At 41.0% G+C, this 27,584-nt stretch overlaps 1 protein-coding gene across 5 annotated transcripts in view; it reads right to left on the reverse strand.

Annotated features, from left to right (window-relative positions):
* herc1 (HECT and RLD domain containing E3 ubiquitin protein ligase family member 1) overlaps positions 1-27,584 on the reverse strand; it is a 59,914-nt gene that overhangs the window by 5,146 nt on the left and 27,184 nt on the right. For 3 of the 5 annotated variants that reach the window (XM_052114560.1, XM_052112362.1, XM_052113138.1), the window contains exons 38-74: positions 26,576-27,357; positions 23,255-23,471; positions 22,712-22,872; positions 20,650-20,766; positions 20,350-20,557; positions 19,921-20,042; positions 19,600-19,829; positions 17,421-17,689; positions 17,269-17,321; positions 16,915-17,115; positions 16,254-16,428; positions 11,936-12,203; positions 11,541-11,754; positions 10,964-11,220; positions 9,892-10,019; positions 9,643-9,779; positions 9,328-9,528; positions 7,912-8,042; positions 7,545-7,756; positions 7,344-7,464; positions 7,060-7,206; positions 6,830-6,931; positions 6,555-6,728; positions 4,880-5,197; positions 4,683-4,748; positions 4,444-4,569; positions 4,214-4,352; positions 3,895-4,076; positions 3,227-3,382; positions 3,002-3,124; positions 1,940-2,042; positions 1,630-1,799; positions 1,385-1,523; positions 1,090-1,259; positions 810-979; positions 488-653; positions 262-338 (exon numbers count right to left, since the gene is read on the reverse strand). In XM_052114560.1, the coding sequence (XP_051970520.1) occupies positions 262-338; positions 488-653; positions 810-979; positions 1,090-1,259; positions 1,385-1,523; positions 1,630-1,799; positions 1,940-2,042; positions 3,002-3,124; positions 3,227-3,382; positions 3,895-4,076; positions 4,214-4,352; positions 4,444-4,569; positions 4,683-4,748; positions 4,880-5,197; positions 6,555-6,728; positions 6,830-6,931; positions 7,060-7,206; positions 7,344-7,464; positions 7,545-7,756; positions 7,912-8,042; positions 9,328-9,528; positions 9,643-9,779; positions 9,892-10,019; positions 10,964-11,220; positions 11,541-11,754; positions 11,936-12,203; positions 16,254-16,428; positions 16,915-17,115; positions 17,269-17,321; positions 17,421-17,689; positions 19,600-19,829; positions 19,921-20,042; positions 20,350-20,557; positions 20,650-20,766; positions 22,712-22,872; positions 23,255-23,471; positions 26,576-27,357 (6,732 nt within the window). The remainder of the gene's footprint in view (positions 1-261; positions 339-487; positions 654-809; positions 980-1,089; positions 1,260-1,384; positions 1,524-1,629; positions 1,800-1,939; positions 2,043-3,001; positions 3,125-3,226; positions 3,383-3,894; positions 4,077-4,213; positions 4,353-4,443; positions 4,570-4,682; positions 4,749-4,879; positions 5,198-6,554; positions 6,729-6,829; positions 6,932-7,059; positions 7,207-7,343; positions 7,465-7,544; positions 7,757-7,911; positions 8,043-9,327; positions 9,529-9,642; positions 9,780-9,891; positions 10,020-10,963; positions 11,221-11,540; positions 11,755-11,935; positions 12,204-16,253; positions 16,429-16,914; positions 17,116-17,268; positions 17,322-17,420; positions 17,690-19,599; positions 19,830-19,920; positions 20,043-20,349; positions 20,558-20,649; positions 20,767-22,711; positions 22,873-23,254; positions 23,472-26,575; positions 27,358-27,584) is intronic. The other 2 variants (XM_052113820.1, XM_052115297.1) reach the window with 2 other exon arrangements.

The raw sequence follows: 27,584 nt of genomic DNA on the forward strand, positions 1-27,584 counted from the left end.
AAGAATGATTCACAGACAAACCAGACTACTGGATCACTATGGCTTGCAAGCAAGTTTTAACTCTACAAAATAAAAAACATGAATTATATTCACCATCCATAACTTTTGAGATTTTATTAGTTTCCATTACTTTTCCAGGCCTGGAAAGCAATTTTAAATGTTCCTAACATTTCCAGGTTTTCCATGACTGTGTAAGCCTATCATTTAAAAACACCAATACATAGCAATAAAAAGAGTGGACAAGGTTCAGCTAGCTCTTACCTGTCTCTGTTGTAGCCCACCTCAGCAGCAGCATTGGGGGAAGGGATAAGAAGTTCCACCACTCCTGTCTCTAACTCCTACAGTCAGAGTTACATGTTTCAATCAGACACTTCAGTTCAAGAACATTTCTCTCAAATACCCTCCTCATTCTCCATGAAATTTTGCAATAATGCTTTAATATGAGCTGAGCTGTGATTACATCCATCACTGTTAGGATTCATGATACCTGGCACATCTCTGTGATTGTGTCGTCAAACACCCCTCCTGCATCATCTGCTCCCTCACCCACCAGCTTGACTTTCCAGGCTCGCGATGGCAGCCTCAAGTCAGATGCATTCAATTTTACAACCTGTCTAGCGATCTGCACAAAGATGGGTTTACACTTTCTCCCTCTGAAGGAAAAGGAAGAGATCAGAGGTAAGAAAAGCATCACCAGCAACTAAGGTGCTCTTACAGTGTATGCTACCAGTAATGTTTTAAAAACAACAACAAAATCAGGTAAAAATTACATATAGAGTGTTCTGGCCATAATTTTGTAAATGACTGACCGTGTGGAGATTCTTTTGACTGTGATTTGTGGGCCGTAATTCTTCCCTTGCACCATGGTTTTACCGATGGAGCGCACCATGGGCAATGTGTAAACTCTAGGGGCCAGCAGGTGCCTCAGCTGTCCTTGAACAATACCCCATGTTCCAGCATTATAGCGCGATGTGCAGCTCTGAAACAGAAAATGCATCATAATTGTATTATCACAAACAATGTTCATGGGGCTGTAGGATTTAAAAGAGCAAACCTAACAATGCAAACCTCAAATGTTTGTGTGCATACCTGGTTGTTGGGGCTGAGGTTGAGCAGTCTCCATGAAGAGTACATGAGGTCAGAGAAATGGTAGAGAAGGCGTAGTCTGGCTCTCAGAGCCTCCATACTGACCTCTCTTAGGGCACTGTACTGAGGAGGCACACACACGGGCAAGCCAAGCTGCAGAGGCACTGATGAACCTGAAAACATGAGCATATCCAGTCTCAATGACACAAATAACTATAATCTGGCTTGTAGCTTGAGTTATCAGTGAGACCAGGTTGTAACAATTAGTATAAGCAATGAAGTGTGTATGTGTTTGTACCTGGAGCACGTGGTGGTACAGGTGGTGCAGTCCATGCGGCACTGTGGCAGCGACCTGCAGAGATCTGCTTGATGTTTTTGCCTTGTAAAGCACTGATGAGGGTCGGCTCTCTGACATGGTTGGTGTGGCCCAAGCCCAACTACAAACACACAAATGGTTTAATTCCCCATGGTATTGCTCATATTATCTATAAAAAACATAAAAGACGCAAAAGCTGAAAATCCTCTTTCCCTTAACACACACACCTGACCCTCTGAGTTGCTCCCCCAGGCGTAAACATCTCCATTTGATGAGAGTGCAAGCGTATGCTCTGCCCCAACAGCCACATCCTCCATGAACATGCCCATAAGAGCAGGGACCTGCTGAGGCCGGTTATGATTTCGTGCTCGGCCCTCTGGCAGACCAATTAAACGATCTATCAAATGAGTACAGAAATCAGCTAAATGACTTTTTTCTTACAATTGTTAGAAATGTTGGACTAGCGTTAACATTCTAAGAGCATATTCATAAGTGTACAGTGTCTCTCTGAGAAGGGAGTCTGTGTCCATGGTTTACCCTGGCCAAACGTGTAGACGTTTCCATCTTTAGTTAAAGCAACGGAGAACTGTGTCCCACACGCCACCTTCTTTATTCCAATTCCACACAAAACATCCACTTTCTGTAAAACAAGCACACAAATTATTTTTGCAAAGATCAAGAGTGGTTTTGTTGAGTGTGTTATGATGTTATTGGACTTTTGTGGCTTTCAGTTCAAGTGCTATCTTTGAGGTCATTAATATGCCAGTGTACTTCTAAAATTTGACTAAATAAATTGTAGCAGATACTGTGCAAAGGTTTTAGGCAGCTATGAAAAATTTTGTATAGTGAGGATATTTTCAAAAATAATGCAATGAATAAGTTTATCAATTAACATCATACAAAGTGCAGTAAACAAACAAACAAAAAAATTTGATGTGATAACCCTGACTTTTCTTGGTTTTTCAAAGCTTCTTGGAGAACTTGCCTCAGTTCTTCCATTTCGGCTGTCTCAGCTTCTCCTGTTTCTTCAAGTAATTCCAAACCAACATCTGTTTTACTGATCCTGGTTCTTCTTCTATTCATTTCTATTTGCAAAACGGTATGCTTGGAATCTTAAATTGCTATTTCCTATATACACACTTAAGCAGAAGATATGAAAGAACCATAGTAAGACAAATGTTTATATGAAAAATCGTTTGTGCCTAAGACCTTTGCACAGTACTGTAGATGTTCAAAAATTAGTTTTTCTCTTCTGGGAAAACAAACCAAAAATACAGATGACTCATAATGAACACACAAATTTTGTCCAAACAAATGCTGTATACAAAATTAGAATGTTCCTCTCCCTAATAGGACCTGCCTCTGACTAGCAATAGCATGTAATAAATCATGTTCATGAATGTAACAAACTAAAGACTAATGGATAATTAAATAAAAACATACAGTTCCTTTGATATTTCCCTCCCCCGTGTGCTGTTTTAATAGGAAATACATCAACACAGGAAAGAAACATGCGCTCATCAAGGCATTGCGTGTGGTCTTAAAGTAGTATGTATCTTGTGCTATAGTGTCCTCACAGAGATGTCCCAGTTCTTGTACCTGTGGAGATGATTTGGCTGTAGAGTTTCCCAGACCCAGTTTGCCATAGTCTCCATCTCCAAATGCCCAAACCGTCATTCCATCAGACGATACTGCCAGAGTGTGATTCAGCCCACATGCAACCTACAAACACACATACACAGACATGTTAAACTGAACATAAACACTGGATTCATGTACATGTGTACATGTATATTTGTGAAAAATGACTGTATTCTGTTTTACCTGGCCGACATGGTGACCCTCAAGAGCACTGACTCTCTCTGGCAGCTTTTTGTTAGAGGTGTTTCCAAGCCCCAGTCTGCCATAGTCTCCATTACCAAAGGAGAAGAGCTTTCCATCTGCAGTCACCACCGCTGAGTGCTTAAAGCCACATGACATCTGCACACAATTATACATCATTGACGAACATTATCACACACACACCTTAGATCAGTTACTTTGCTTCAGGATCCAGACTGTAAATTGGACAAGAAGACTAAGCCAGACGTAAGCTGTTAAATCACACTTTTGCTGTTGTTTATACATATTCATCCTAATACCATGGAACAAACACTGTGCTAAATACTGTATTAGTATTATTAGTCATATGTGACCAATGAATGAGTGACAAAGGAGTTTGATTATACACATAGCCTTTAACACCAAAAACAAAAGATGTTAAAAGTGTTTTCTCCTTCCTTTACAAGAAAATAGGCCTATTTGTTTTGCCACTCTAAATATGTGATTATATGGATGTGCTTTTTGTTGTTTGCATTTGGCATTGTTTTTTCCTGCAGTTCACAGCCCTACCTACAGACCCATTGTTAGGTGTGTACATGAGTAAGAGAGAGTAAATGAGAAGTGGAAGAATAAGCATTAATGAGAATATGTTAAAAGAGTGTGTTTCTGACCTGCACCACCTCCTCCCCCTGCAGTGCCTCTATCTGCCGGGGTCTGCGTTGTCTGTCACTGTTGCCGTGTCCCAGTTTTCCATAATCTCCATCTCCCCAGCTGAACACCTCTCCACTTTCAGTCAGAGCCATCGAATGGCCATCAGACCCACATGATGTTACAAGCTGAGTCACCACAAATCCTAAAAACACACACACACACACACACACACACACACACACACACACACACACACAGAGTTAACACTTTCAGCATATAATGAAAATCTTTTTGAATTTTGAAGTAATATATAGTTAAAGTGTGTGAATTGTTGCGTGCCTTGCAGAGCAGATATGACAGTGAGGACATGCAGATCATCTGAATTTCCTTGTCCGAGGCGGCCGTAACTGCCCTCTCCACATGCAGACACCGTTCCATTTGCCTGGATCACAAATGTGCAGTTCTGCCCACAATCAACCTGACAATAAACAAAGAATAATCAATTACATAAAACAGGAAAGCATGGGATAATCAAAGTATTGGTGTGTGTGTTTTTTTTAGATGCATACATGTTGGGCCTGAGAAAATGAGGGAGCAAGAGTTGGCACCAGAATGTTGCGTCCGGCCTCAGCGAGCTGCCCGTGCCTGCCAGCACCCCATAAAAACACATCACACTTCCCTCCTAGGTGCCAGTCCTTTAACATACAAAGATAATTCAAATATGTTAAACATATCTCATAGGTGTAATGCAGTTTGAATAGTGACCATGTATTTGTACGTGTTTTCAAATGTTAGTCTTTGCTCTCACCTCTGGTCTGGACGTGGCCCAAGACATGATCTGTTCATCCATCCCAGACATCCACTTGCTGTTATCCTGTGTTTACCACAAAAACAAATAGGACACTCTGTTACATGTAAGCATCAGATATACACTGTGTTATGGTGGTCACAGTATTTTTAAACCTGTCATTTTGTCCCTAACAAATCTCAGTTTCTCTCTCTCACCATAAGCAGTGCCAATTTGTCCTTGGCTACGGGCTCCAGGTCTGGAACTATGAAAGACTCGGGGAAGGTATGTCCACGTGCGAGAGCCTCGGCTGTTTTGACAGTGGTGGTGAAGCATTGGAGCCATGCCCACTCACTGCTGGCCCAGGAGCCAGGGGAGGGTGAAGAGGAGGAGCCAGGCTCAGGTGGGCAGTGGGCCAGGTGGAGTGGGACAGGAGGGTGACACAGCAGAGCATCCAGCTGCAGACCCACCGCCAAAGACGCAAGACACTGCATGTAAGGACTGTGGATGAGCTGTTCTCCGCAAACCACGTGAGGCTGAAACACAGTTAAAGAAATTGGAAATGACCTCAATACACATCAACATGCTCCTATATAGTTAGGGCTCTAGTTGAGGGGGGATGCGAGTGGATGCCATCCACCTTGTTGCAAGAAATACCAAATACCATCCCTTTGTAAACCACCATCCCCCCTTACAATCCCCTTTAGATCAATTGTGTCATGCAATGTATTACATAGAACTAATTATGCAAGTAAAATATTTAGAACTTGGAATTAGATTGACATGTTTGGGGTTGCCAGATTTCAAGAGGTTAAATCCCCCAATCAGATCTTTACATTTACACAGTTTGGAAATATTCTGCCGCTTTAGTCACACAATCTGACAACCATAAGCATGCAAGCCCTCTATCCACCACAAAAAGGCACCGGTTTTCTGAAAACACCGGCAAACAGGTATGTCGGAGTTTAGCGATGATGGGTTGACTTGTCCATCTTAGTGTTAAAAAGAAACTTACACCACTGAAGGTAATGCAAGTTTTCAAAAGTTTTAACGACTTTCAGAAATGGCAAAGAGAACAGTTAGAGGAAATCTTTTGTCTTTCTTTAAAAAGAAGAGAACAGAAGGTAAGATATTGCTGGTAAGATATTGCTATGACAAATGTACAGTTAAACATGCACACATTTTTAATTCAAACAATATTCATGGTTTCACCTATAAAACACTGTTGTGTGTAGAACAACTTTTTGCACCACTGTTTAAACATCCTTCAAATAAACAGCGCAAACTTCGCTTATTGGAGTAGAAACAAATGTGTGTGTGTGTGTGTGTGTGTGTGTGTGTTTCTTTCATGACATGAATTTTATTCACAAAATAAATAATAAAATACAATAACAGAGGGTGAAAAGGCTCATTAAAAAAGGCTCATTAAAAGCTGAAATTCTTGAAATAATAAATTGTATTATTGCATGCATGCATGACTACCTGCAGAATAATATGTTATTGTTATTTCTTAAAAAAAAATAAGCAGTGAAACAATTGTTTTAAAATAGAATTCATTTTTTAAAATGCTTTTGTCCACAAAATCAAAGTCATGCAGTGCAACCAACATGTATTTGTTGTTTATGTTTCTTATTTTTAACTCCTTTTTAACTTATAAGAAGTGCCCCCAAGCGATGCCGCCCTAGGCGCTCGCCTTTGTCGCCTAATGGCTTGACCGGCCCTGTGGGTAGTGTTTGATCCTCAGTGGTTAGGTGTGTGATGCCCAGTGTTTTCTGTATCCATTTACACAGTCAGTAAGTGTGAGACACCTAGTATTTTTTAAATCTGATGAAATTGTATAAGTTGAGTAGTGTAATCTAACCTTAAGAGTTGTGTGTGCATAAAAGTGTGTACCTTCTCATATACATATTGCTCCTGAAGCATGATGGGAAGTCTCTCCAGGAAAGCCCTCATGCATGGTGCCATGTTCAGTCCCATAACACCCTGTTTCTTCAGCGCTGTTCGGCAGGTTGCTAACACATGACTGGTTGCCATGAACTCTGCTGAGCAATTAACAACCAGCACATCCTACAGAAAAAATACAGACTTCTTCTAGATATTTGCAAAAAAAATCCTCATTTAAACAAAAGAAAAATGAACTGATATTGAAACATTTAGGATTTGTTTACCTTTGAGCGGTTGGAGCAGACTGCCACACCCACGTCAGGAATCCAAACGGTGTTGTGAATAGCTCCTGATCCAGCAACTACTGTTTGCAGCACTGATCCATCCTACATCCATAAATAAAGCACATTTATCTTCATGAAAACACTATAGATTCTTTACACACAGTGGGCTGGATTGAGTGTTCGCCTGTATATTTTTATAAAGTGTGTGCATGTCTGTGACAGACACTGACCCGCAAAGACCAGATGTTCAAAAGTCCGCCAACACCCCCAGACACCAGAGCCAACCCATCTGGACTAAAAGCTACTGTTCGAACAGGAGTCATATGACCCCGCAGCTGGAGCACACACATTGCTCCTTCACACCGCTGTGGGTCCAGCTGGAGAGAGACCAGGAAAGACACATGATTAAAAACTTAGTAGACACAATAGTCTTGAAATGGCTGAGAAGCACAACTAACCCAGGATAATTCACAATAAATTCAGAGATATTTAAATGCTGAGAAATTGGATTTACCATCAGTTTTGACTTGGATTCTGATTCCCACCATGCATCAGGGCAGGCAGTGCTGGACTGAGAGTATGATGAGGGGTCCTGTGGTACCATCCACACAGATACCAGACCGTTCTGACAACATCTGCAAGACACAAGATGTCTAGATAATAAAGCATTATTGCATCGTGGCATTTTCTCATGCGTTATTGTTTGTATACATACGTGGCAAACATGTTGAGAGGTTTGGGTCCTTGACCAGGCAGGTTGCACCAGGCAACAGCATTAACAACAGCAGGGTGGGTGATACTCTGCAGACACGTCCAACTTTGGCCCAACTCTGTCCCCAATCCGGACCATAGTCGAATAATCTCCTCTTTGGCACAGCTTATCAGCACTTGCCCACCTGGAGCCCAGCGCAATGAAATGATGCTTTCCTACAGGAAAAAACAAAGAATCGACATTCAGTGGATCAATGAAAGCATGTTAAAGTAGTTCTTCACATGGATTATGTGCCTTAATGAGTGAAAGTATGATCATGCATATGTTTATATGTGTGTCAGTTTAGATCAAGAATCATGATGACTCTGACCTTGTGGGCATCAATAACCACCACAGATCCTTTTTCTAAAGGCTCTTTAGAGCCAATCAGAAGCCTTCCATCAGCATATCCAACAGCAAAGGGGCGGTCCTCACTGTACCATGCAATTTGAATCACGGCCACTGTAGAGAGCAGCAACAGACAAATGTGACAAAGTGAAAAAGTTTCTTAAAGCAGTCTCAGACCCAGTTTAACCACTTGACTTCAAGGGGAGGGCCTCTGATTTTATGACAACATAAATCACCATATCAGTGTGTTGCTGTATAATAATAAACTGCAAAAAAATAAAATAAAAAAAAATAAAAAAAAAGGCACACTGTTTCTCCTAGATGGGGATAAATTTTAATCCAAGCACAAATGCAACATTTCGGACAGAATTCTGTCATTTTAGTGGAGTACCAGTGTTAAAGGAATGTTCCGGGTTCAGTACAAGTTCAGCTCAATCGACAGCATTTGTGGCATCATATTTATTACCACAAAAATAAAAAAAAAAGCAAAAATCAAGGTTACAGTGAAGCACTTACAAATGGAAGTGAATGCGGACAATTTTTGGAAGGTTTAAAAAGGCAGAAATATAAAGCTTGTAATTTTATAAAAGCACTTGCATTAATTCTTCTGTTAAAACTGAAGCTGTAAATTAAAAAGTAATTTTTACAGGCATTTTAGGGTTTGGTGACAACATCGTCATGGCAACAAAGTTATAAAATTGGTTATATCTTTGACAGAAAAGTATAGTAAGCGAGTTAATCACTTTAAAATCATGTTTACACACAAACTGTATCCTTTATATCTTGTGGCTAAAATTTCAAAACAGTGAGTGTTTTAATGTTCAAAAATTGGCCCCCATTCACTTCCACTGCAAGTGCCTCAGTGTAACCCAGATTTTTTGCTTTTTTTTATTAAGAAAAGGAGGAACAAGTATAAATAAATGTTTGTGGCAATCAACATCATGCCACAAATGCTGTCGATTGAGTTTAACTTGTATTGAATCTAGAATATTCCTTTAACTGGAGCTTCAGAGGTGTGCTTTTCATCTTTGTTACTTTATGTTGATATCAGACACACATATCTGCATGAGAACTTCATTGAAGTTCTGTACGTCTTTTCTGTAAGTGCTCTTTCAAGTTTCCAGATTGGATGGCTATTTCCTTTTAAAGCCATACTAAACCAGCAAAATATAAACTGTTATTTTAGTGCAGCAGTTGACTGACCGGTGAGAGGTGGCACTTCGCTGCTGTCCAGAATGCATTTACAACTGTATTTAACACAGTCCACACGTGATTGGATCACTCAAAACACATCTTAATATCATCTTGATATCAGGTGTAAACGGGGTCTCATTCACTAACACATCATTCTTGAGAGGCCATTAGCATGAATTTATGTGGAGGTTTAAAATGTCAGTACCGTCTTTCCTGTAGCAGTGTTGAAGTTCAATTCTCTGCATGTCAGAATCATCCAGGACTTCAAGAAGGCCCAGTGTTCCATCCATGCGACCCACCAATAGTAGCTCTCGAGGCTCCCCGCCCCACAGAGACCCCGTCTCCTCTTCCGGCCAAGCTAACGACGACACCAAATGGGGTTGCAGGTCAAAAGAGGCCTTCCCACCTATTGCACAAACACACACCATATATTTTCTAATATATGTACACTATACACAATAACTATGTACACTGACTTAATCATAAAATAATATTTATTAGCATTATCCTGGTAACTCACCATTGACTTGCCAGATGTTCACTATTTTCTCCATGGCAGCAGCAAAGTACTTCCCACTGACACTCCAGGCCACTGGAGCAAGGCTCGGATCACCTGGTGAGCCCATATTACTCATACACTCCTCTGAGGTGTCATCTCTGACAACACACAAGACCAGAAATGTGACCTTTCAGGCAACAGCTTTACTGGTTAAAGAACAGGCTTAAATGCAGAAATAAATCAAAGCAGGAGAAAGAGGAAAAACCTCACGCTTTGTTAAAGACACATGTCTGCTGCAGAGTGTACTGGTTTTTGCTGACGTTCCAAACACGGACTGTTCCGTCATTCCCGCTGGTGGCCAGGAGGCCTTTTTTACTACACCACCCGCATGTGATCACCTGCAAGAGACCAAATTACTTGGCATAAAAGCTTGAGATTTACTTATATTGTTTTTTTGTAATCAATATTTTTAAATTGAAGTTTCCAATAACCATAATGCTTTTTGACACAATAATCACTTTATCATTCATCACTAACCTCTGAATGTGAACGACCTGCTTTTTTAGATTAATACTGCGCAAAGGTGACATAGAATTGATTTTTATTTTTTTTAAGAGATGCACTATGGATGTTTTTTTGGGATAAAAATGAACAAAATGCAATTATTGTTTGAGTACATAAAAAACAGTGTTAAAAAACAATGTCCTTATCTTACCCTGATTCACTACAGGAAGAATTAGTATTTTGGGGTCGTATTTGGAGCGAAATCACATGCTTATGTTGATCATCCTTATGTCATAACGTCATGTCCGTAAACACAGAAAAGGAGCACCGACTGTCACGTCGCTCTGGCTGGGGAAACTACAACACTATTCAGTTCAGTCAGTCACACAGTTCATGCACTCTGAATGGATGTTTATCTGTTAATTGTTTGGCAAAGTTCTTTACTTGTTATAATGCTTGGATATGTTGTCTGGTAGGGTTGTTGAAGCTTATATTATCATGCTTGTATGAATCGAGCAATACTCGTGTGTTAACCGTTCGCAATGTACAATTTGCAAAATGACTAATTTCACTGACATTTACATTTTGGAGTCGACTAGTCGAAAAATTAAGTGCGGCCCATTTAAAATATTTAATTATTCCAACAGCCAACTCCTACACTAAATTTATCTGTGATGTGCTTGCCTAGCATTATGATCATTGTGCATAGTAAAAGTTACATAACATATTAAAACATTCAGGACATTATTGAAATTGACAAACGTAAATGTGTACAACACATGTGTGAAACACAAACACATAGAATGACTCTTGATTGAGTAGGCTGGAGGAATCATACCTGGCTCTGGTGAGCCTCAAGTCTGAAAGTGGACCACTTTCGCAGGTCTCCTGCCACGTCTGCAAATGTCTGTGGGCGGCTCTGGTTGTCTCGGTCATGAGCAGCCAGTGTGCGCACCAGCTGCTGCGCGGCCCATTGGCGGTGCTGCGACGAGAGTCGAGATGAGAGGCAGCACGCCGCCAGAGCATTTGCCAGCTCCAATGGGCCTACAGCAAGGGGGGCACAGGAAAGGTGTGCATAGAGAGGCGATATTAACCCTGCGATGATCGAACATAGCAAACCCAGGCCACGAACGAGAAGACACATAAACATACGCACATGTGCACACAGACGAATACACACATGCAAAACAAAAAAAACCAACATGACAAATTAAAATGGTAGGTAATGATAGGCAAAGACTGAAGTTTTGGACAGCAAGAACTCTAACAACTCCCTTTTTTGCTGCCAAAAATAAATAAATATGAGATTAACCAAACAAAATGAAATTATAACAATAGATGACTGAAAAAAACACAAATAATTAAGTGCATAATGTAGCAGGCATTCTAAAGTGGCTGACTAGATGTTTACGGACCTCTCTTTTCCAGTTCGGCCTTGTCGTAGCCGTGTCGAAGCCTTGCACCTTTATCAGCAAGCAGGGCCACCAGTGCCTGGGTCACCACAAAATTGGGTGATGTCACCAGCTTGTTCTCTTCTGCCACACCCCTCAGGAAACTTGGCAGGAATTTCCTCTGGATGGGATCATCCACTGTGGTCAGATTCATCCCAGTGGCAGCTGATATCAGATTCTACATAGAGGGAAAGAAAATGGGGAATGGTATGACAAAATGAGTGAGACAAAAAGATTCAACACCCGCTTTAATATTTTTGTGGATATCTAGATATTTACACATCTATAAGTGTAGTTATTAGACAGTGATTGTCTATGGAAAATCTACACAGTAGATATTTAGGTAATCACTTGGCTACCTGAGTGCACAGTTGAACCAGTAGTTTGGCAGCACTGGGGCTATTCGATGCCAGGCAGCCCACAGCAGTGCTGAGGTATGCCAAACAGGAGATGGGTTTGGTGGGCTTGTTGGCCCCTCGTGGCCGTTCAGAGGATCCAGGGCCTAATGCAAGACCTGTAGATAGTCCAGCTCTACCTGCTGCAGCCAAACACATCAGACGTACCAGAGTCCTGATGTCTGTTAAGCCTAGAGACTCCAATCCTGCAGCCAGACTGCAACTCGAACCACTAAGCAGCACACAAAAATGACAATCTATAGAGAAACTCTGCCTTTATATACTGTATATATTTATTACATAGCTCTGTAGAATGCCATTTATTGTCCAATCAAAATCAAGTAATCTATAGTCAAATATTTTTGTATAATTGGCAGCTGTTTTCCTACAAAACTGTGATAGCCTTATGTTTCACATATCACTCCACTGTCTCTTCCCTCTCACATAATAAAATCATTTAAACTCAAATTAGTAATTCCCTTTATATAGTTTATTCACATACATTTATTTACACTGTTGGCCAAAATTTTAGACAAATTTACAGATTTTGCTTTCAGAAGGAAATTGGTACTTGAATTCACCAAAGTGGCATTCAACTGATCACAAAGTTTAGTCAGGACATTACTGATGTAAAAAACTAAACCATCACTATATGAAAGTCATTTTTAAACAAATCTAGACCATCCCCATTTCCAGCAGCCATCACTCCGACACCTTGAGTAATCATGCTAAATTGCTAATTTGGTTCTAGAAAATCACTTGCCATTTTATCAAACACAGCTGAAAGCTATTTGGTTTGTTACATGAAGCTTAACATTATCTTTGTTTTTGAGTTGCATCAGTATGCAATCGACTGGCATGTATTAAGGTCAATATTAGGTAAACATTTTTTTGAAAAAATGAAATGGCTTTCTCTAGAAACTCAATCATTGTTTTGAGGAATGAAGGCTATACAATGCTTGAAACTGCCAAAAAAAGATTTCATACAAAAAGGTGTTCACTACAGTCTTCAAAGACAAAGGACAACAAGGACAGAAAGAGACGTGTAAGGCCAGATGTACAACTAAACAACAGGATAAGTACATCAGAGCATCTAGTTTGAGAAATAGACGCCTCACATGTCCTCAGCTGACAGCTTCATTCTATCCGCTCAACACCAGTTTCATGTACAACAGTAAAGAGAAGACTCAGGGGTGCAGCCTTATGGGAAGAATTGCAAAGAAAAAGCCACTTTTGAAACAGAAAAGAAAATGTTAGAGTGGGCAAAGAAAAACAGACATTGTACAACAGATATTTGTAAAAGAGTGTTATGGATCTTAACCCCATTGAGCTTTTGTGGGATCTGCTAGACAAGACAGCCACATCTATGGCAAGTGCTACAGGAAGTGTGGGGTGAAAGGTCACCCGAGTATCTTGACAAACTGACAGCTAGAATAACAAGGATCTGCAAAGCTGTCACTGCACGTGGAGGATTTTTTTGATGAGAACTCTTTGAAGTAGTTTAAGTGTATTTTTTTCAAATTGTAGTAGTCATTTTTCAAGTTATTAATGTCCTGATTATACATTGTGATCAGTTGATTTCCACTTTGGTGAATAAAAGTACCAATTTCTTTCCATAAAGAGCAAAATCTGTACATTATTCTAAACCTTTAGCCGCCAGTGTATTTGGCAAGTAGCTGTGTTTTGAGCAGGATAATGAACAATATTTCTACTATCTCCTCTCCACCAATAGCTGGTGTGTGGTGAGCAAACTGGCACACTATGGCTGCTGTTGCATCATTCAGGTGGATGCTGCACACTGCTGGTTGTTGAGCAGAGTCCCCTGTTCACTGTGTAAAGCGCTTTGAGTGTACAGCCGTGGCCAAAAGTATTGGCAGTGACATACATTTTGTGTTTTGCAAAGTTTGCTGCGTCAGTATTTGTACTTTTTGTGATTATTTTTTCACATGTTTCTATGGTTGCATAGTGGAGGAGGGTGGGGCCGGGCTGGAACAATGCACTCCTGGTCCATAATCAGTCTGATGGGTGTACGCAAGGGATAAAAGCAGCCGGTACGATGGCTCGAGAGAATGACAGGCAGCTGATCTGTGTGTTATTTGTTTTGGTTTATTATTATAACTAATATTTATATCGTCAAGCCTGTTCTCGCCGCCTCCTTTCCACTGAACTGCTTTACAATAGTATACTGGAAAACAATGATAAGCGTTTTATAAGATTTAAAAGGCTTTTATTGGCAAAAACACTCAATGTATGCAAAGAGTCAATATTTACAGTGTTGACCCTTGTTCTTCATAACCTCTGCAATTCGCTCTGGCATGCTGGATATCAGCTTCTGGGCCAAATCCTGACTGATGACCCATTCTTGCCTTATTAGTGCTCGGATTTGATCACAATTTGTGGGCTTCTGTTTGTCCACTCGCCTTTTGAGGATTGACCACATGTTCTCAATGGGATTAAGATCCGGGGTGTTGCCTGGCCATGGATCCTAAATTTCAATGTAATGATCTCCGAGACACTTCATTATCACTCTTGCCTTGTGACATGGTGCTCCATCATGCTGGAAAATGCACAAATCATCACCAAATTGCTCCTGGATCATTGGGAGTAGTTGCTCTTGAAGGACATTTCGATACCATTCTTTATTTATGGCAGTGATTTTGGGCAGAATTGTGAGAGCCCACTCCCTTGGATGAAAAGCAACTCCACACATGGATGGCATGACACAGGACTCATGGTAGCCTTTTCTTCTCCGGGCTATCGATTTTCCAAATGTCCCAAACAGTCGGGAAGGGAGCTTCATCAGAGAAAATATCTTTGCACCAGTCTTCTGCTCTGCAGTCCTTGTACTTCCTGCAGAATTTCAGTCTTTCCTTGATGTTTTTCTTGGAGAGAAGTGGCTTCTTTGCTGCCCTTCTTGACACCAGGCCATTGTCCAAAAGTCTTTGCCTCACTGTGCGTGCAGATGCACTCACACCATCCTGCTGCCAATATTGAGCATGATCTGCACTGGTGGCGACATGATCCCGTAGCTGACTCCTCAAGAGACGGTCCTGGTGCTTGCTGGACACTCTGGGACCCCCTGAAGCCTTCTTTACTGTTTCTTGTTCTTGATGATCCGGTAAATGGTTCTTTCAGGTGCAATATTCTTTGCAGCAATTTCCTTGCATGTGAGGCCATTTGGATGCAAAGCGATGATGGCTGCACGTCTTTTCTTTAGAAGTAACCATTGCTAACAAGAACACAATGATTGGAAGCAATTCTTCCCTCATTTTATAGCAATTAGTCTGCTCTTATAATCCAAACAGAATGATAGAGTGATTTCACCTGACTAGTTCGTTCACACTTTCCCAGGTCTTGCTGATATGATTAGTGAAATGATGTTGGCTGGTCATTTTGTGCCAGGACCAAAAAAAACTGTGAAATTTGGGTTTTTGTTTTAAAGTTAATTCTTTAGGCCAAATGAAGCTTTTCTATATTATTTAAAATGCATCTGATCACTCTGCACAATAATCTAGAAACAATGTGGAATCAACACTAAAACATCTGAAGCAGAAAAATTAGCAAAACACAAAATTGATGTCACTGCCAATACTTTTGGCCATGGCTGTAGTGTCAGAAAAGGTCTATATAAGTGTAACTAACGTTCATTCATTCATTCAGCTAGTCATAAACCCCTTCAGTCTAACAAAACCCTCCTCAATTTCAGGGTCCTGGTCACCCTGTTAAGGTTCATTCTTATTCATATGGTATGATGCTTACTGCTTGCTTAAAGGAACGGTTCACCCAAAAAGAAAATTCTTTCATAATTTACTCACCCTCATGACATGTCAGATGTGTATGACTTTCTTACTTCTGCTGAACAGTTGTTAAATGAATGTTTGAGGTTCATTCAATACAAGTGAATCGGTAACAACATTTTGAAGCTCCAAAAGCACAAAAAGGCAGCATAAATGTAATCCATATGACGCCAGTGGTTAAATCTATATTTTCTGAAGCGATAGAAGTGTGGTTGAGAAACAGATCAATATTTAAGTCCTTTTTACTATAAATTCACCTCCCTGCCCAGTAGGTGGCGACATGCACGAAGAATGCGAATTGTCAACAACAAAAGAAGATGAATGTGAAAGTGGATATTTATAGTAAAAAGTACTTACAATGTATAGAGCTGAAAAATTCTTCTAAAAATCTTTGTGTTCAGTAGAAGAAAGTCATACACATTTTTTTTTATGTAAATTTAAATTTTTGGGTGAACCAATCCTTTAGCACATAAAAAACAACCAACCTTACTGAGAGCAGGGACAGTGCTCTCATGACCATCGTTCTGGCCAACAGGACTTGTGCAGCTGCAGTGACTCTCTTCAGAGCTACCAGGCGATCAGCAGATGTCTGCAGACCTGCCGCCTGCTCCCCCAGAGACAATCGACCTGATGAGCTCTTATCAACTGAACTCTGGCAACCTGTAGACAGAGCATGCATTACACTGAAATCCATAGAGACACACATATACACTTACTAGACAATGGGCCTTTTCTTAAAAAATGCTACAAAAAGAAAATCTCTGTGTAACTTGTTCATGCATCAATATTTAGGTAAAATGCCCAAATTACTTAAATGCAACAACTTGCGTGAGAATAGTTTTACATACGATTTACATTTCTGTTCTATTATTTTCTGTTCTTGTTCAGTGAATAAGGTCTGATACATACTGCACAGGCAGGGTAATTGAAAAGGCAACAGAAATCAAAAAAAAAAGTCTCTGGTCTTATTGCGCATGATTCCTCAGTTCACAATGTTCTGAAGTAAACATTTTATAGCCTTCACATTTTACAATCCAAAGATGATAAAACTCTGCTTCACTCTGAAATACATTGGTGCATTTGCAGCAATTGCATTGCAGTTTAATGCAATCACATAACCACAGCAGTAGGGTGTTATTATCGTACCTATCTGCAAAAGAGTTTCCTCCATGCTGTTGGTGGCTGTGACCATGGCAACAGATGCTCCGAGGGGGTCAGTGTCAGGAAAATGGACGGCCTCCGGGACGGGTCTGTGTTCACCGAGACCCAGCGGAGCAGAAAGCATCTCAAACTCCTCCTCACCTGTCAGACGCTCTGCATCATCTACATCTAACATGTCCCAGTCCTCTGCAGAACAAAAGAGCATGAGTTAAGACACACTGACCCAAACTCACATATACAAACATGGTTCTCACTCCTCTTTACCAAAAGTTATGGGAACCTGACAAACGCTTTTTGCATTATTTTGTGTGTATGTGCATGATCTTTTCCTTTAAATACCTTCATACACACTGTCTTGCTTTCCCAACAGGTCTGGAGCTTGACCTTTATACCTGAACAACAGAGAACAGTGAAAAACATTACATGTTTATCACAGATTCATGTCTTGTATTGCAAGACATGCATGTGATTGCTCTCTCTCACAAGCTCACCTTTCTGGCAGTGGTCCTTTGATCTTGCTCTTCATGTTGAGGTATTTCTCTCTGCAACTGCCACAGAGCAGGTAATAGGGATTCCCGCTTCCACACTCTCCTCCAAACCAGCCGTCCACATAAGATCCATTACTGCGGTAACCCTGGCGATTGGCACTCCGACCACAGCCCGGGTGGCTCTTCTTCATGTGCTGGTTAAAACTGGACACGCTCACCCCGCACAGCTCGCACACAACCATCTCATCACGGTCCTCCGACTCGCACACGTGCTAACACACACGCAGACAGACAAGACAAGGCCAAACAACTGTGGTTAGATGGAGGAGAACGTTTTGATTTGTTTCACAATAGCACACAAGAATACACTGAGAACACAAACACATTGATTACAGGCTTTTGCGCAACACACATTTTAATGTTAATTGAAGTCAAACAGTACAACATAGATCAGTGATGAAGCATACCAGTTAGAGGTAGACCGATGTATCGGTTTTACCAATTATCTGATTGCTTTTTGGAACTATCGGTTATTGGCAAATATCTGTACCCAGATGTGTTTTGGGCTTGTTTATACATAAAAGTCCTGCGTTGTACACCAAATCTTTTTCTGTGCCCGCCATAGTAAATTTTCTTTACATTATATAAATCGTTTTTAAAAACTATTGGCCAATTAATCTGTTATTGGCCTTTCCCACCACCTAATTTATTAGTTTTGGCAAAATCCACTATCGGTCGACCTCTAATCCCATTATCAATGTATGCTGCTTCAGCATACAAGTGTCAGCATGCACCAGTATTAGTGTGAGTGAGTGAGCGGCTGTGCTTTCTGCAGAAATGTGATTGTTTTCTTTGAATGCTGGTAACGTGAGGAGAAAAGAAATCACAAATACAGTATGTGCATGTGAGAATATACATATAGAGACCACTGCAAAATTATCAATATCTCTGACAACATTTCTCGCAAATTCCAAATAAAAATATTTTATTTGGCTGTGTTGCATGGAGCATTTTCCTGCTGGAAAAACAATCCTCAGAGTTGGGGAACATAGTCAGAGCAGATGGAAGTTTTCTTCCAGGATAACGTTGTACATGGCTTGATTCATGCGTATTTCACAAAGACAAATCTGCCAAATTCCAGCCTTGCAGAAACACCCCCAGATCATCACTGATCCACCACTTGGTCGTCTAATGGTAAGATGGAGACCTGGAGAGGCCTTCAAGCCACAGTGTCTTGGACCCACTTTGAAATTTGGTGGAGAATTGGTGATGAGACCGGTCAATCAAGGTGTGGATGGAGGACCACCGGATCAAGAGCCTGTCATGGCCAGGCCAATCTCCAGACCTGAACCCCATTGAAAACCTCTGGAATGTGATCAAAGGAAGATGGTTGGCCACAAGCCATCAAACAAAACAGAGCTGCTTGAATTTTTTTAACCAGGATTGGCACTGTCACCAAACAGCAATGTGAAAGACTGGTAGAGAGCATGCCAAGATGCATGAAAGCTGTGATTGAAAATCAGGGTTATTCCACCAAAGATTGATTTCTGAACTCTTTCGAAGTTAAAACATTTGTATTGTGTAGTTTAAAAATGAATATAAACTTGTTATCTTTGGATTATTTGAGGTCTGAAAACATCTTTTTTGTTATTTTGACCAGCTGTCATTTTCTGCAAATACAATTTCTAAATTACAATATTTTTATGTGAAATTTGGAAGAAATGTTGTCAGTACTTTATAGAATAAAACTAAAATGTTCATTTTTCTCAAATGCATACCTATAAATAGTAAATCCAGAGAAACTGATAATTTTGCAGTGGTTCAGAGCTGTGTGTGTGCGCGCGTGTGTGTGTGTGTGTGTGTATTTAGCTATAGTTTGGAGATAAAAATTGTCCCCAAAAGTGAGCTAAATCTGACAAAACCTCCCTTTGGAGAAATAAATAAAGCAAATACTGTTTTATAATATTCTAAAAATACTTTGTGTTCGTCTATAGTAGTTATATTGAAATGAAATTAAACAATATTAGGCTATGTTATGTCTCGATTTAGACAGCTAAGTAAGCGTGCGTGTGTTAGAGTGCATCTCTGAGTGTGTAGGGGCATGTTTGTTTGTACAGCCGTGCAGTTGGGGTTAAAGGTGAGTAGTAAAGCAGCGGCAGCCCCAGGCTGCTGTCACACACACCCATGTTGGCCAGTCCAATACCTCTGGGATCCACATTCCCAGAATGTCGGAGTCAGATGCCAGCTCCTGGGTGAACATGGCCTCCATGGCCTCCTGATCCAGCTCCAGTTCCAGCTCTTCATCCAGATTGAAGTCGTACAGCGCTCCCAGAGGCCCAGACTCCTGCTGCAGCCCGGAGCCTTCTCGATGGGCTTGAGTTCGATGTGCCTGTACTGAGCGGTACAATCCAGCTACATGAAAAAATTTAAATTTTAGTAATGCTTGTGAGGACTTTTGAGAGCTTGGGGTTTTCTTTGTGTTTTGATGCATGACTGCATGTACCTGCACGAGCTAGTAAAGTGCGTGCAGCAAGGTCAAAGCGGTGCTTCCTGCTGGCTGCAGAGCGTCCCCTGTGAGTGGGATCAGCCGAGGCAGAGGCTGAACCTTGATCAAGTCCTTCAGGACTAAGGAGAGAGAGAGATTGAAGTTGTTGCACGAGATTAATTTGATTAACACATAAAACGTACCTACCAGAAATGTACCTGACAGACATCATTGGAGGTCCATGTATGTGGTTGAAGTATGGTAGCGTATATTAGCTTTAAAATAATATACAGGGGCCACAAAAACCTAGTTGTGCTTTGTTTTTGTTTTCCAATTTTTAAAGCATTCATTTCACAAGAGATAAGACTCAAAGTCTAAAACCAAACCAAAGAATGACCCAAGTTATTTACAAATTATCCCATACATTGTCAAGTTGTCACATTATACCTCTCACTGAATCCCTCCTCCAACTCTGCAGCATCAGCATTGGGGATGTCTTCCGGGGAGCGCAGGTAGCTCCTCTCTATGCTCTTGCCCCCTCCTGCAGCCCCAGAACAGGGGTCTGAAGACTCTTCAGAGTTTGCTGTCCCCGGGTGGTCGATCATCCACATCGCAAGTACAGTGATGTTCTGAGCATCTGCCTCACCACAAGCACCTACAAACAAACACAGAAAAGCTCTCAACCACTGATAGGGTAACATGATTCTCAACAGTAAATGAAGACACCCTGACTGGGTGTTTGTGTACCTGTCGCTTCCAAAGCTTTCATGATTTGTCTGAGCGAGAAGCCCATTTCCAACAGTGGAACTACGATAGCTGGAGGGGGTGGAGATGTAGAGAGTCGACTGCTGGGATCCGATAGAGCTTGGAGAAAACAAAAACAGAGGTAGGTATTGGAGAATTTAGCATAATTAAGTATGCTTTTAGAGATATGACTGAACTGACTGGATTTTGTTTAAATCATAGTTTTCTATTCTTTGACCAAAATGTTATTTAACACTTTGTCATATTCATTAATTTTGGCCAATTTTACTTTGACAAAATGGCACAATTTTATTCAAAGAAAATAACATTTTAGTTGACAGTACTATGCAAAATGACAAAAAGCGTAACATGCCAAACATTAACCAAATGTTCAAACATTTTAAAAAGCATAACCATTTATTAATTTAAACATGTAAAAAAAAATCTAACAATTATAAATAAAATAAAACATTCTTATTGTATTATGAGTTCTTAATGCTTTAATTTTCCTAATACCACATGTCTGTTGAATGCTTGATTCTGATTGGTTGACAGACATTCTAAGGTGGACAACAGTCTGGTTCCGCAAGTAAAAGTCCCATTAAGTTTTTCCTTAGAGGAATGATTTTCAGCGTTAGATTCTAGACAGACATACCAGGTTATTTATCAATGGTATATGCTTATGTTGAACCATCCATCTGCATTATTTCATCTTCATTGTTTAAATGTGCACTCTGTAACTTTTGTTGGTCATCTTGGACATACAGTGACACCTAGGCTACTGAGAGCAGTTATCAGCTTGCCATGTGAGTCTATAATGGCAGCCCCCATACATCATAAAGGTTTTTATAAGGTTACCGATATGACTAGAGTACTCAGTGAGTGGTGGTGAGTGGTCATGATTTTATACACGTTTCAAAATAAGTCAATGAGTAAAACTTTTTTAATGGGGGGAAAATGACTGATTGCTCCTTTAAATAGCATGTTTGAAAGTGGAACTCCTGGTAAACAACTACATTACCCATGGTAGCAGAGAACACTTCACCAATCAGAGAACCATGGCCAACAAAGACTGCAAAATTTGCCTTGTAACAACCGCCCACTCCCATGACACACTGTAAGTGACAATCAAATCAGTCTCCATTTACTCTTAAACTACTTATAATTGTACATATTTAAATATTCTGCAATAAACCTACATTTGTTATTCAATTACACCATTCACAATGTTTCATGGTATGGTAGTTTGTACCCCTTGTGAAAGACAAGTACATAATCTTGTAAATTTGTCTTATTGTCCAATTTTTAAATACAAACAAAGTTTGTGATGATGTGATTCACCTCGGAACTGGTTGGTTTGGTTCACAGCTTAGAACGCTTTTATGGAGGATTTTATTAAAAGTCTTTTGAAAAAAGAATGGAAAAAATACTTCCGTAACCCAAATGCTGAATAAGTGGATGGAGCACTGTTGCACTCTATTATTTTCCAGTAAACGCACAACTATGAAGTAGTTCCTGGTTTTGACAGCATAACGGTTCCATATCACTTTATCAAATTATCCAGTTATTTCAGAGGCGTAAAGGCTACCACAACAAAATAACCAACTAAAACAAAGACAATGGCTAAGTACATAGGATAAGAATGACATGAAGAATGCCTATACATTTGTTTTTTAATATATATATATTTAAAATTTCTGGTAAAAAGTGATACAACCACATTATAGCAACCACTAGGAGGTTAACCCAATGTGACTCAACCCTCCCTAGCAACTGGGCCAATTTGGTTGCTTAGGAGACCTGGCTGGAGTCACCCAGCACACCCTAGATTCAAACTCGTGACTCCAGGAGTCAGCGTCTTTACTCGCTAAGCTAACCACGCCCCAGTGTAGGGCATTATTAAGGAAACAGCATATTCACAAGACACGCAAGTTATGCATTCTGACAAGCATGTAACTTAGTTAAATTCTTCAGTGTATTCTCTTCATTGTCTGTGCAGATGTAAGTCATAACTTTACATTTATACTGTGTATACAGGCGATTAATCTTGTGTGTGTGTTTGTACCTGTCCTGCTGGTGGTCCTGGCAGGCTGGGACTCGGGTGATGTGAGGCTCTGTCTACGGCCATGCTCGTCCAAAGGTGAGGTGGGCAATGATGAGACGGGAGGGGTCTGAGCTCTACGCGCCGGCAGCAAAGTGGTGGTCGGGTAGCTGGAGAACATCTGTCTGCTCAAACATATACAGTACATAAACACTGATTAATAATGAAAACTGCTTTGAAAATTTAAAAGGAGAGTTCACCCAAAAGTAATTTGTATGTTGTTCCAAAGCTGTATTACTTTTAATTCTGCGGGACACAAAAGGAGATGTTAGGCAGAATGAAAAAAGATATAATGAAAGTGAATCGTGATGAACTTTCACCCTAACATCTTTTGTGCTCCACGGAGGAAAGAAAGTCACATAACAACATTGGGGTGAGTAAATGATGGCAGAATTTTCCTCTTTGGTTGAACTGTCCCTTTAAAGATTCAATGTTTCAAAGTCAAAAAGATTCAACATAAAAGGCCTGACAAACTGTGAGTGTGTATTAGTGTGTGCATGTATGTACCTGAGCAGGCTGAGTGGCATCACTCCAGGTGACTCAGAAGCTGGTGCGGTCTCAGCGTCAGTGACTGGGGTGGTTGCTGTGGTAACAGGTGTGGTTGCTGTGGTGGTGTCCTCCAGTGAGGAGCTCATGAAGGAGGTGCTGCTAGAGGCTGAGGGGGAGGTGGTGACTGGAGTCTGAAACTGTTGCTCTCCCTCCAACTCCTCACATTCTGTGTCCACTAAAAAGCACAGACACATATTTTATGAAAAGATTCACTGTTTTTTGAGAATGAGATTGAGACAGAAGGCTTTTTGCCACAGTTTTGCCCCCTGAGACCAAATTCACAGATCATTAAAACGTATTTCATCCTGATGCAAAATCTTCAGTCTTGGATCATTTATGGTAATATGCTCAATGATGGTCTATAAATTGCCTTTGTGATAAAGTTATTCCTCCAACAAAGTTCTGGCAATGTCAGAAATGTTGGGGTCAAATTCCTGCAGTGTGACTGCTTGTATGACACAGTGCGCCGTGAGCTTTACCAAAAGAACTCATTGGGGTCATAAAACATCTTACATTCTGAAAAGGGACATTTGTAAAAGAAAGTAAAAATTTACATTCCGTCATCAATAAAACACCCTTATGATGTTTCAAATCCTAATGACTTTCCTTCTTCGACAAAACACACATTAAGGACATAAATAGATAGTTCACCCAAAAATGAAAATGCTCTCATTATTTACTCATCCTCATGCCAGCCCAGATGTGTATGACTTTCTGTCTTCACCAAACACATATGAAGAAAAATATCTCATCTCAGTAGGTCCTTAAAATGCAACTGAAAATTATCTTTTGAAGCTCCAAATATCCAAGACAGCTCAAAGACAGTCAGCATAAACGTCATCAATATGACTCCAGCGGTTAAATTAATGTCTTCTAAAGTGACACGATCGCTTTTGGTGCAAAAAAAGATTAATATTTAAGTACTTTTTTAAACAAAAATTATGCTTCCTGTCAGCAGCAGTATGTGCATGTGACATAATCGCATTAACACATGAAACACGCGAGAACTGAGAAAAGTGCATTACAGCTGGAAGAGCAGCACTGTTTACAAGTGAAGAGAAACGCTGTACAGCCGTGCCCAAAAGTATTGGCAGTTACAGACATTTTGTGTTTGCTGCTTCAGTATTTGTAGATCATTTTTTCACGTTTCTATTGTATACTGGAAAACAATGATAAGCGTTTCATAAGATTTAAAGGCTTTTATTGGCAAACACACTCAATTTATGCAAAGAGTCAATATTTACAGTGTTGACCCTTGTTCTTCATAACCTCTTTTTTGCAATTCGCTCTGGCATGCTGGATATCAGCTTCTGTGCCAAATCCTGACTGATGGCGATCCATTGCTGCCTTACTAGTGCTCTGATTTGATCACAATTTGTGGACTTCTGCTTGTCCACGCACCTTTGAGGACTGACCACAAGTTCTCTATGGGATTAATTTCCGGAGTAGACACTTCATTATCACTCTTGCCTTGTGACTTGGTGCTCCATCATGTTGGAAAATGCACGGATCACCAAATTGCTCCTGGATCGTTGGGAGAAGTTGCTCTTGCAGGACGTTTTGATACCATTCTTTATTCATGGCAGTGATTTTGGGCAGAATTGTGAGAGCCCACTCCCTTGGATGAAAAGCAACCCCACACATGGATGGTCTCAGGATGCTTCACTGTTGGCACGACACAGGACTCATGGTAGCGTTCACCTTTTCTTCTCTGGACTATCAATTTTCCAGATGTCCCAAACAGTCAGAAAGGGAGCTTCCTCAGAGAAAATAATTTTGAACCAGTCTTCTGCTGTCCAATCCTTGTAGTTCCTGCAGAATTTCAGCACAGGTGGCGACACGATTCCATAGCAGACTCCTCAGGAGGAGATGGTCCTGGTGCTTGCTGGACACTCTGGGACGTCCTGAATCCTTCTTCACAGCAGTTTAACCTCTCTCCTTGAAGTTCTTGATGATCCGGTAAATGGTTCTTTAAGGTGCAATATTCTTTGCAGTAATTTCCTTGCATGTGAGGCCATTTGGATGCAAAGCGATGATGGCTGCACGTCTTTCTTTAGAAGTAACCATTGCTAACAAGAACACAATGATTGGAAGCAATTCTTCCCTCATTTTATAGCAATCAGTCTGCTCTTATAATCCAAACAGAATGATAGAGTGATTTCACCTGACTAGTTCGTTCACACTTTCCCAGGTCTTGCTGATATGATTAGTGAAATGATGTTGGCTGGTCATTTTGTGCCAGGACCAAAAAAAACTGTGAAATTTGGGTTTTTGTGATAAAGTAAATTTTTTTGGCCAATGAAGCTTTTTTCAATTATTTAAAATGCATCTGATCACTCTGCACAATAATCTAGTAACAATGTGAATCAACACCACACCACCAGGAGAAAACCGCAAAACACAAAATGTCACTGCCAATACTTTTTGCCACGGCAGTACAGTAGCTTGGTTGGTTTTGGCTTAGATCTGTAATTATCTGTTTCTTTACTCACAATGGTGTTTGTGTGCTCACCCTGGATGCCTCAACCGAGATGAGAACATGAGATTATGTCGGTATCATGGCAATGCGAATAAGTCACATGAGAGACCATTAGACTCCCGTCCTCTCGTCAAGCATAGTTAAAAAGTACTTAAATATTGATGTTTTTTTGCACCAAAAACTGTGTGTGATTTTTGGAGCTTCAAAATTGAAATCTCCATTCGCATGCATTTTAAGGACCTACTGAGCAAACTCATTTTTAAATTTTTCTTTTAATGTGTTCTGGTGAAGAAAGAAAGTCATACACACCTGGGATATCATAAGGGTGAGTAAATAATGAGAGAATTTGAATTTTTTGTTGAACTATTCCTTTAAAGTTCGGGTATACTGTGAGCGAATACGAACACGTTTGACGCATGCACACTGCGACTTCGTGATACTCTTTCAGTACAGTTAAAGGGAAGCACATATGATGACAATGCACACAGATTAGGACAGTCTGTGTTGTGAGGAAAAACCCGGCCATGTGCGGACTGTGCTGACGATAACAATTGTGTCACGCACAACGTGCATAATCCTATCTGGAACATGGAAAACCAAAATATACTTTGCTGTTTAGGCAGAATGTTAGCCTCCGTTAGATTCATTAAATTGCATCTTTTCTCAATACAATGAAATTGAATGGAGACTGAGGCTAACATACTGCCTAACATCTCCTTTTGAGTTTCATGAAAGTCATGCAGCTTTCCTTTAAGACCATGTGCATGTGGGTTTGCATGTATTAGAGGTGTTTGATGTACCTGGTTTGGCACTCTGGCCTTCCTGTTCTTCCAGTAGGCTATTGACCACCAGTTTGTAGATCATGGTTTGTGCCCGCTCCAGGTCTGCCAGCCCAATTGCCCTTTTGATGGGTGACCTCATCACTGCCCGCTTCACCATGTGTCGCATGAGAAACTGTAGAGCCGATCGCATCTCCGCCTCTTCCTGACAGACGCTCACACCCGGACTGGCACAGTCTGCATTATGGCCATTGTCGGGCATCACTTTAGGGATCAGCAGCAGTTCAGCATATTTACTACAGCTCAGGAGGACGCTCAAAGTCTTCATCGCTCCCAGATACAGATATGTCAGCTGCACCGCATGCACTTCCATCTGCGCGGCAGCCTCCTGTGAGCTTCCCCGTGACCCCACAATCTCCTGCAGCCTGCGGCGTCCCTCGGCTGGCGTTTGCTGCGTGGTGTGCTGCGTGGTGTCCTGCGTGGTGTCCTGCGTGTAGGTGGCCAGCTCACTCTCGGAGCGTGAATTGGTAGGTGTGCGAGCTCGAACCTCATCTAGGCTGTGAGATACACGCAGGTCTCCTGTTCCATCCTTTGTCTTGGTGCGTGCCTCACTCTCACGTTCTTCCTGGGGTTCGTGCCGATGTCTGCGCTCATGCCGGCGGGAGGAGGCAGGTTTGGGGCTGTCATCCTGCAGGCTGGCGAGGGCGGTGAGGTCCAGCAGCAGAGCCGCAGTGAGTCCGCGGAAACGAGATACGTCAAAGGGCAGGGCCTCAATCGGCTCCAGGTTATACAGCGGCGTGTCACTGGGTGACAAAAAACATGAAAAAGAGTGACAAACCAAACACAGAGAGAAAGACAGAGAGAGAGAGAGAGAGAGAGAGAGAGAGAGAGCAGGGGGACAGGGACATGCAACGTCATTGAGCTAATGCACAGGACAAGGTCAAAGGAATGGATTAAGAGGAAGAAATATAGACAAAGGAGACCAGGAGATAGAAAGAAAGTGGGAGACCTCTGGGAAGTAAAAGTGACG

This window comes from Xyrauchen texanus, chromosome 1, assembly GCF_025860055.1.
Source record: "Xyrauchen texanus isolate HMW12.3.18 chromosome 1, RBS_HiC_50CHRs, whole genome shotgun sequence".
NCBI lineage: Eukaryota > Metazoa > Chordata > Actinopteri > Cypriniformes > Catostomidae > Xyrauchen > Xyrauchen texanus.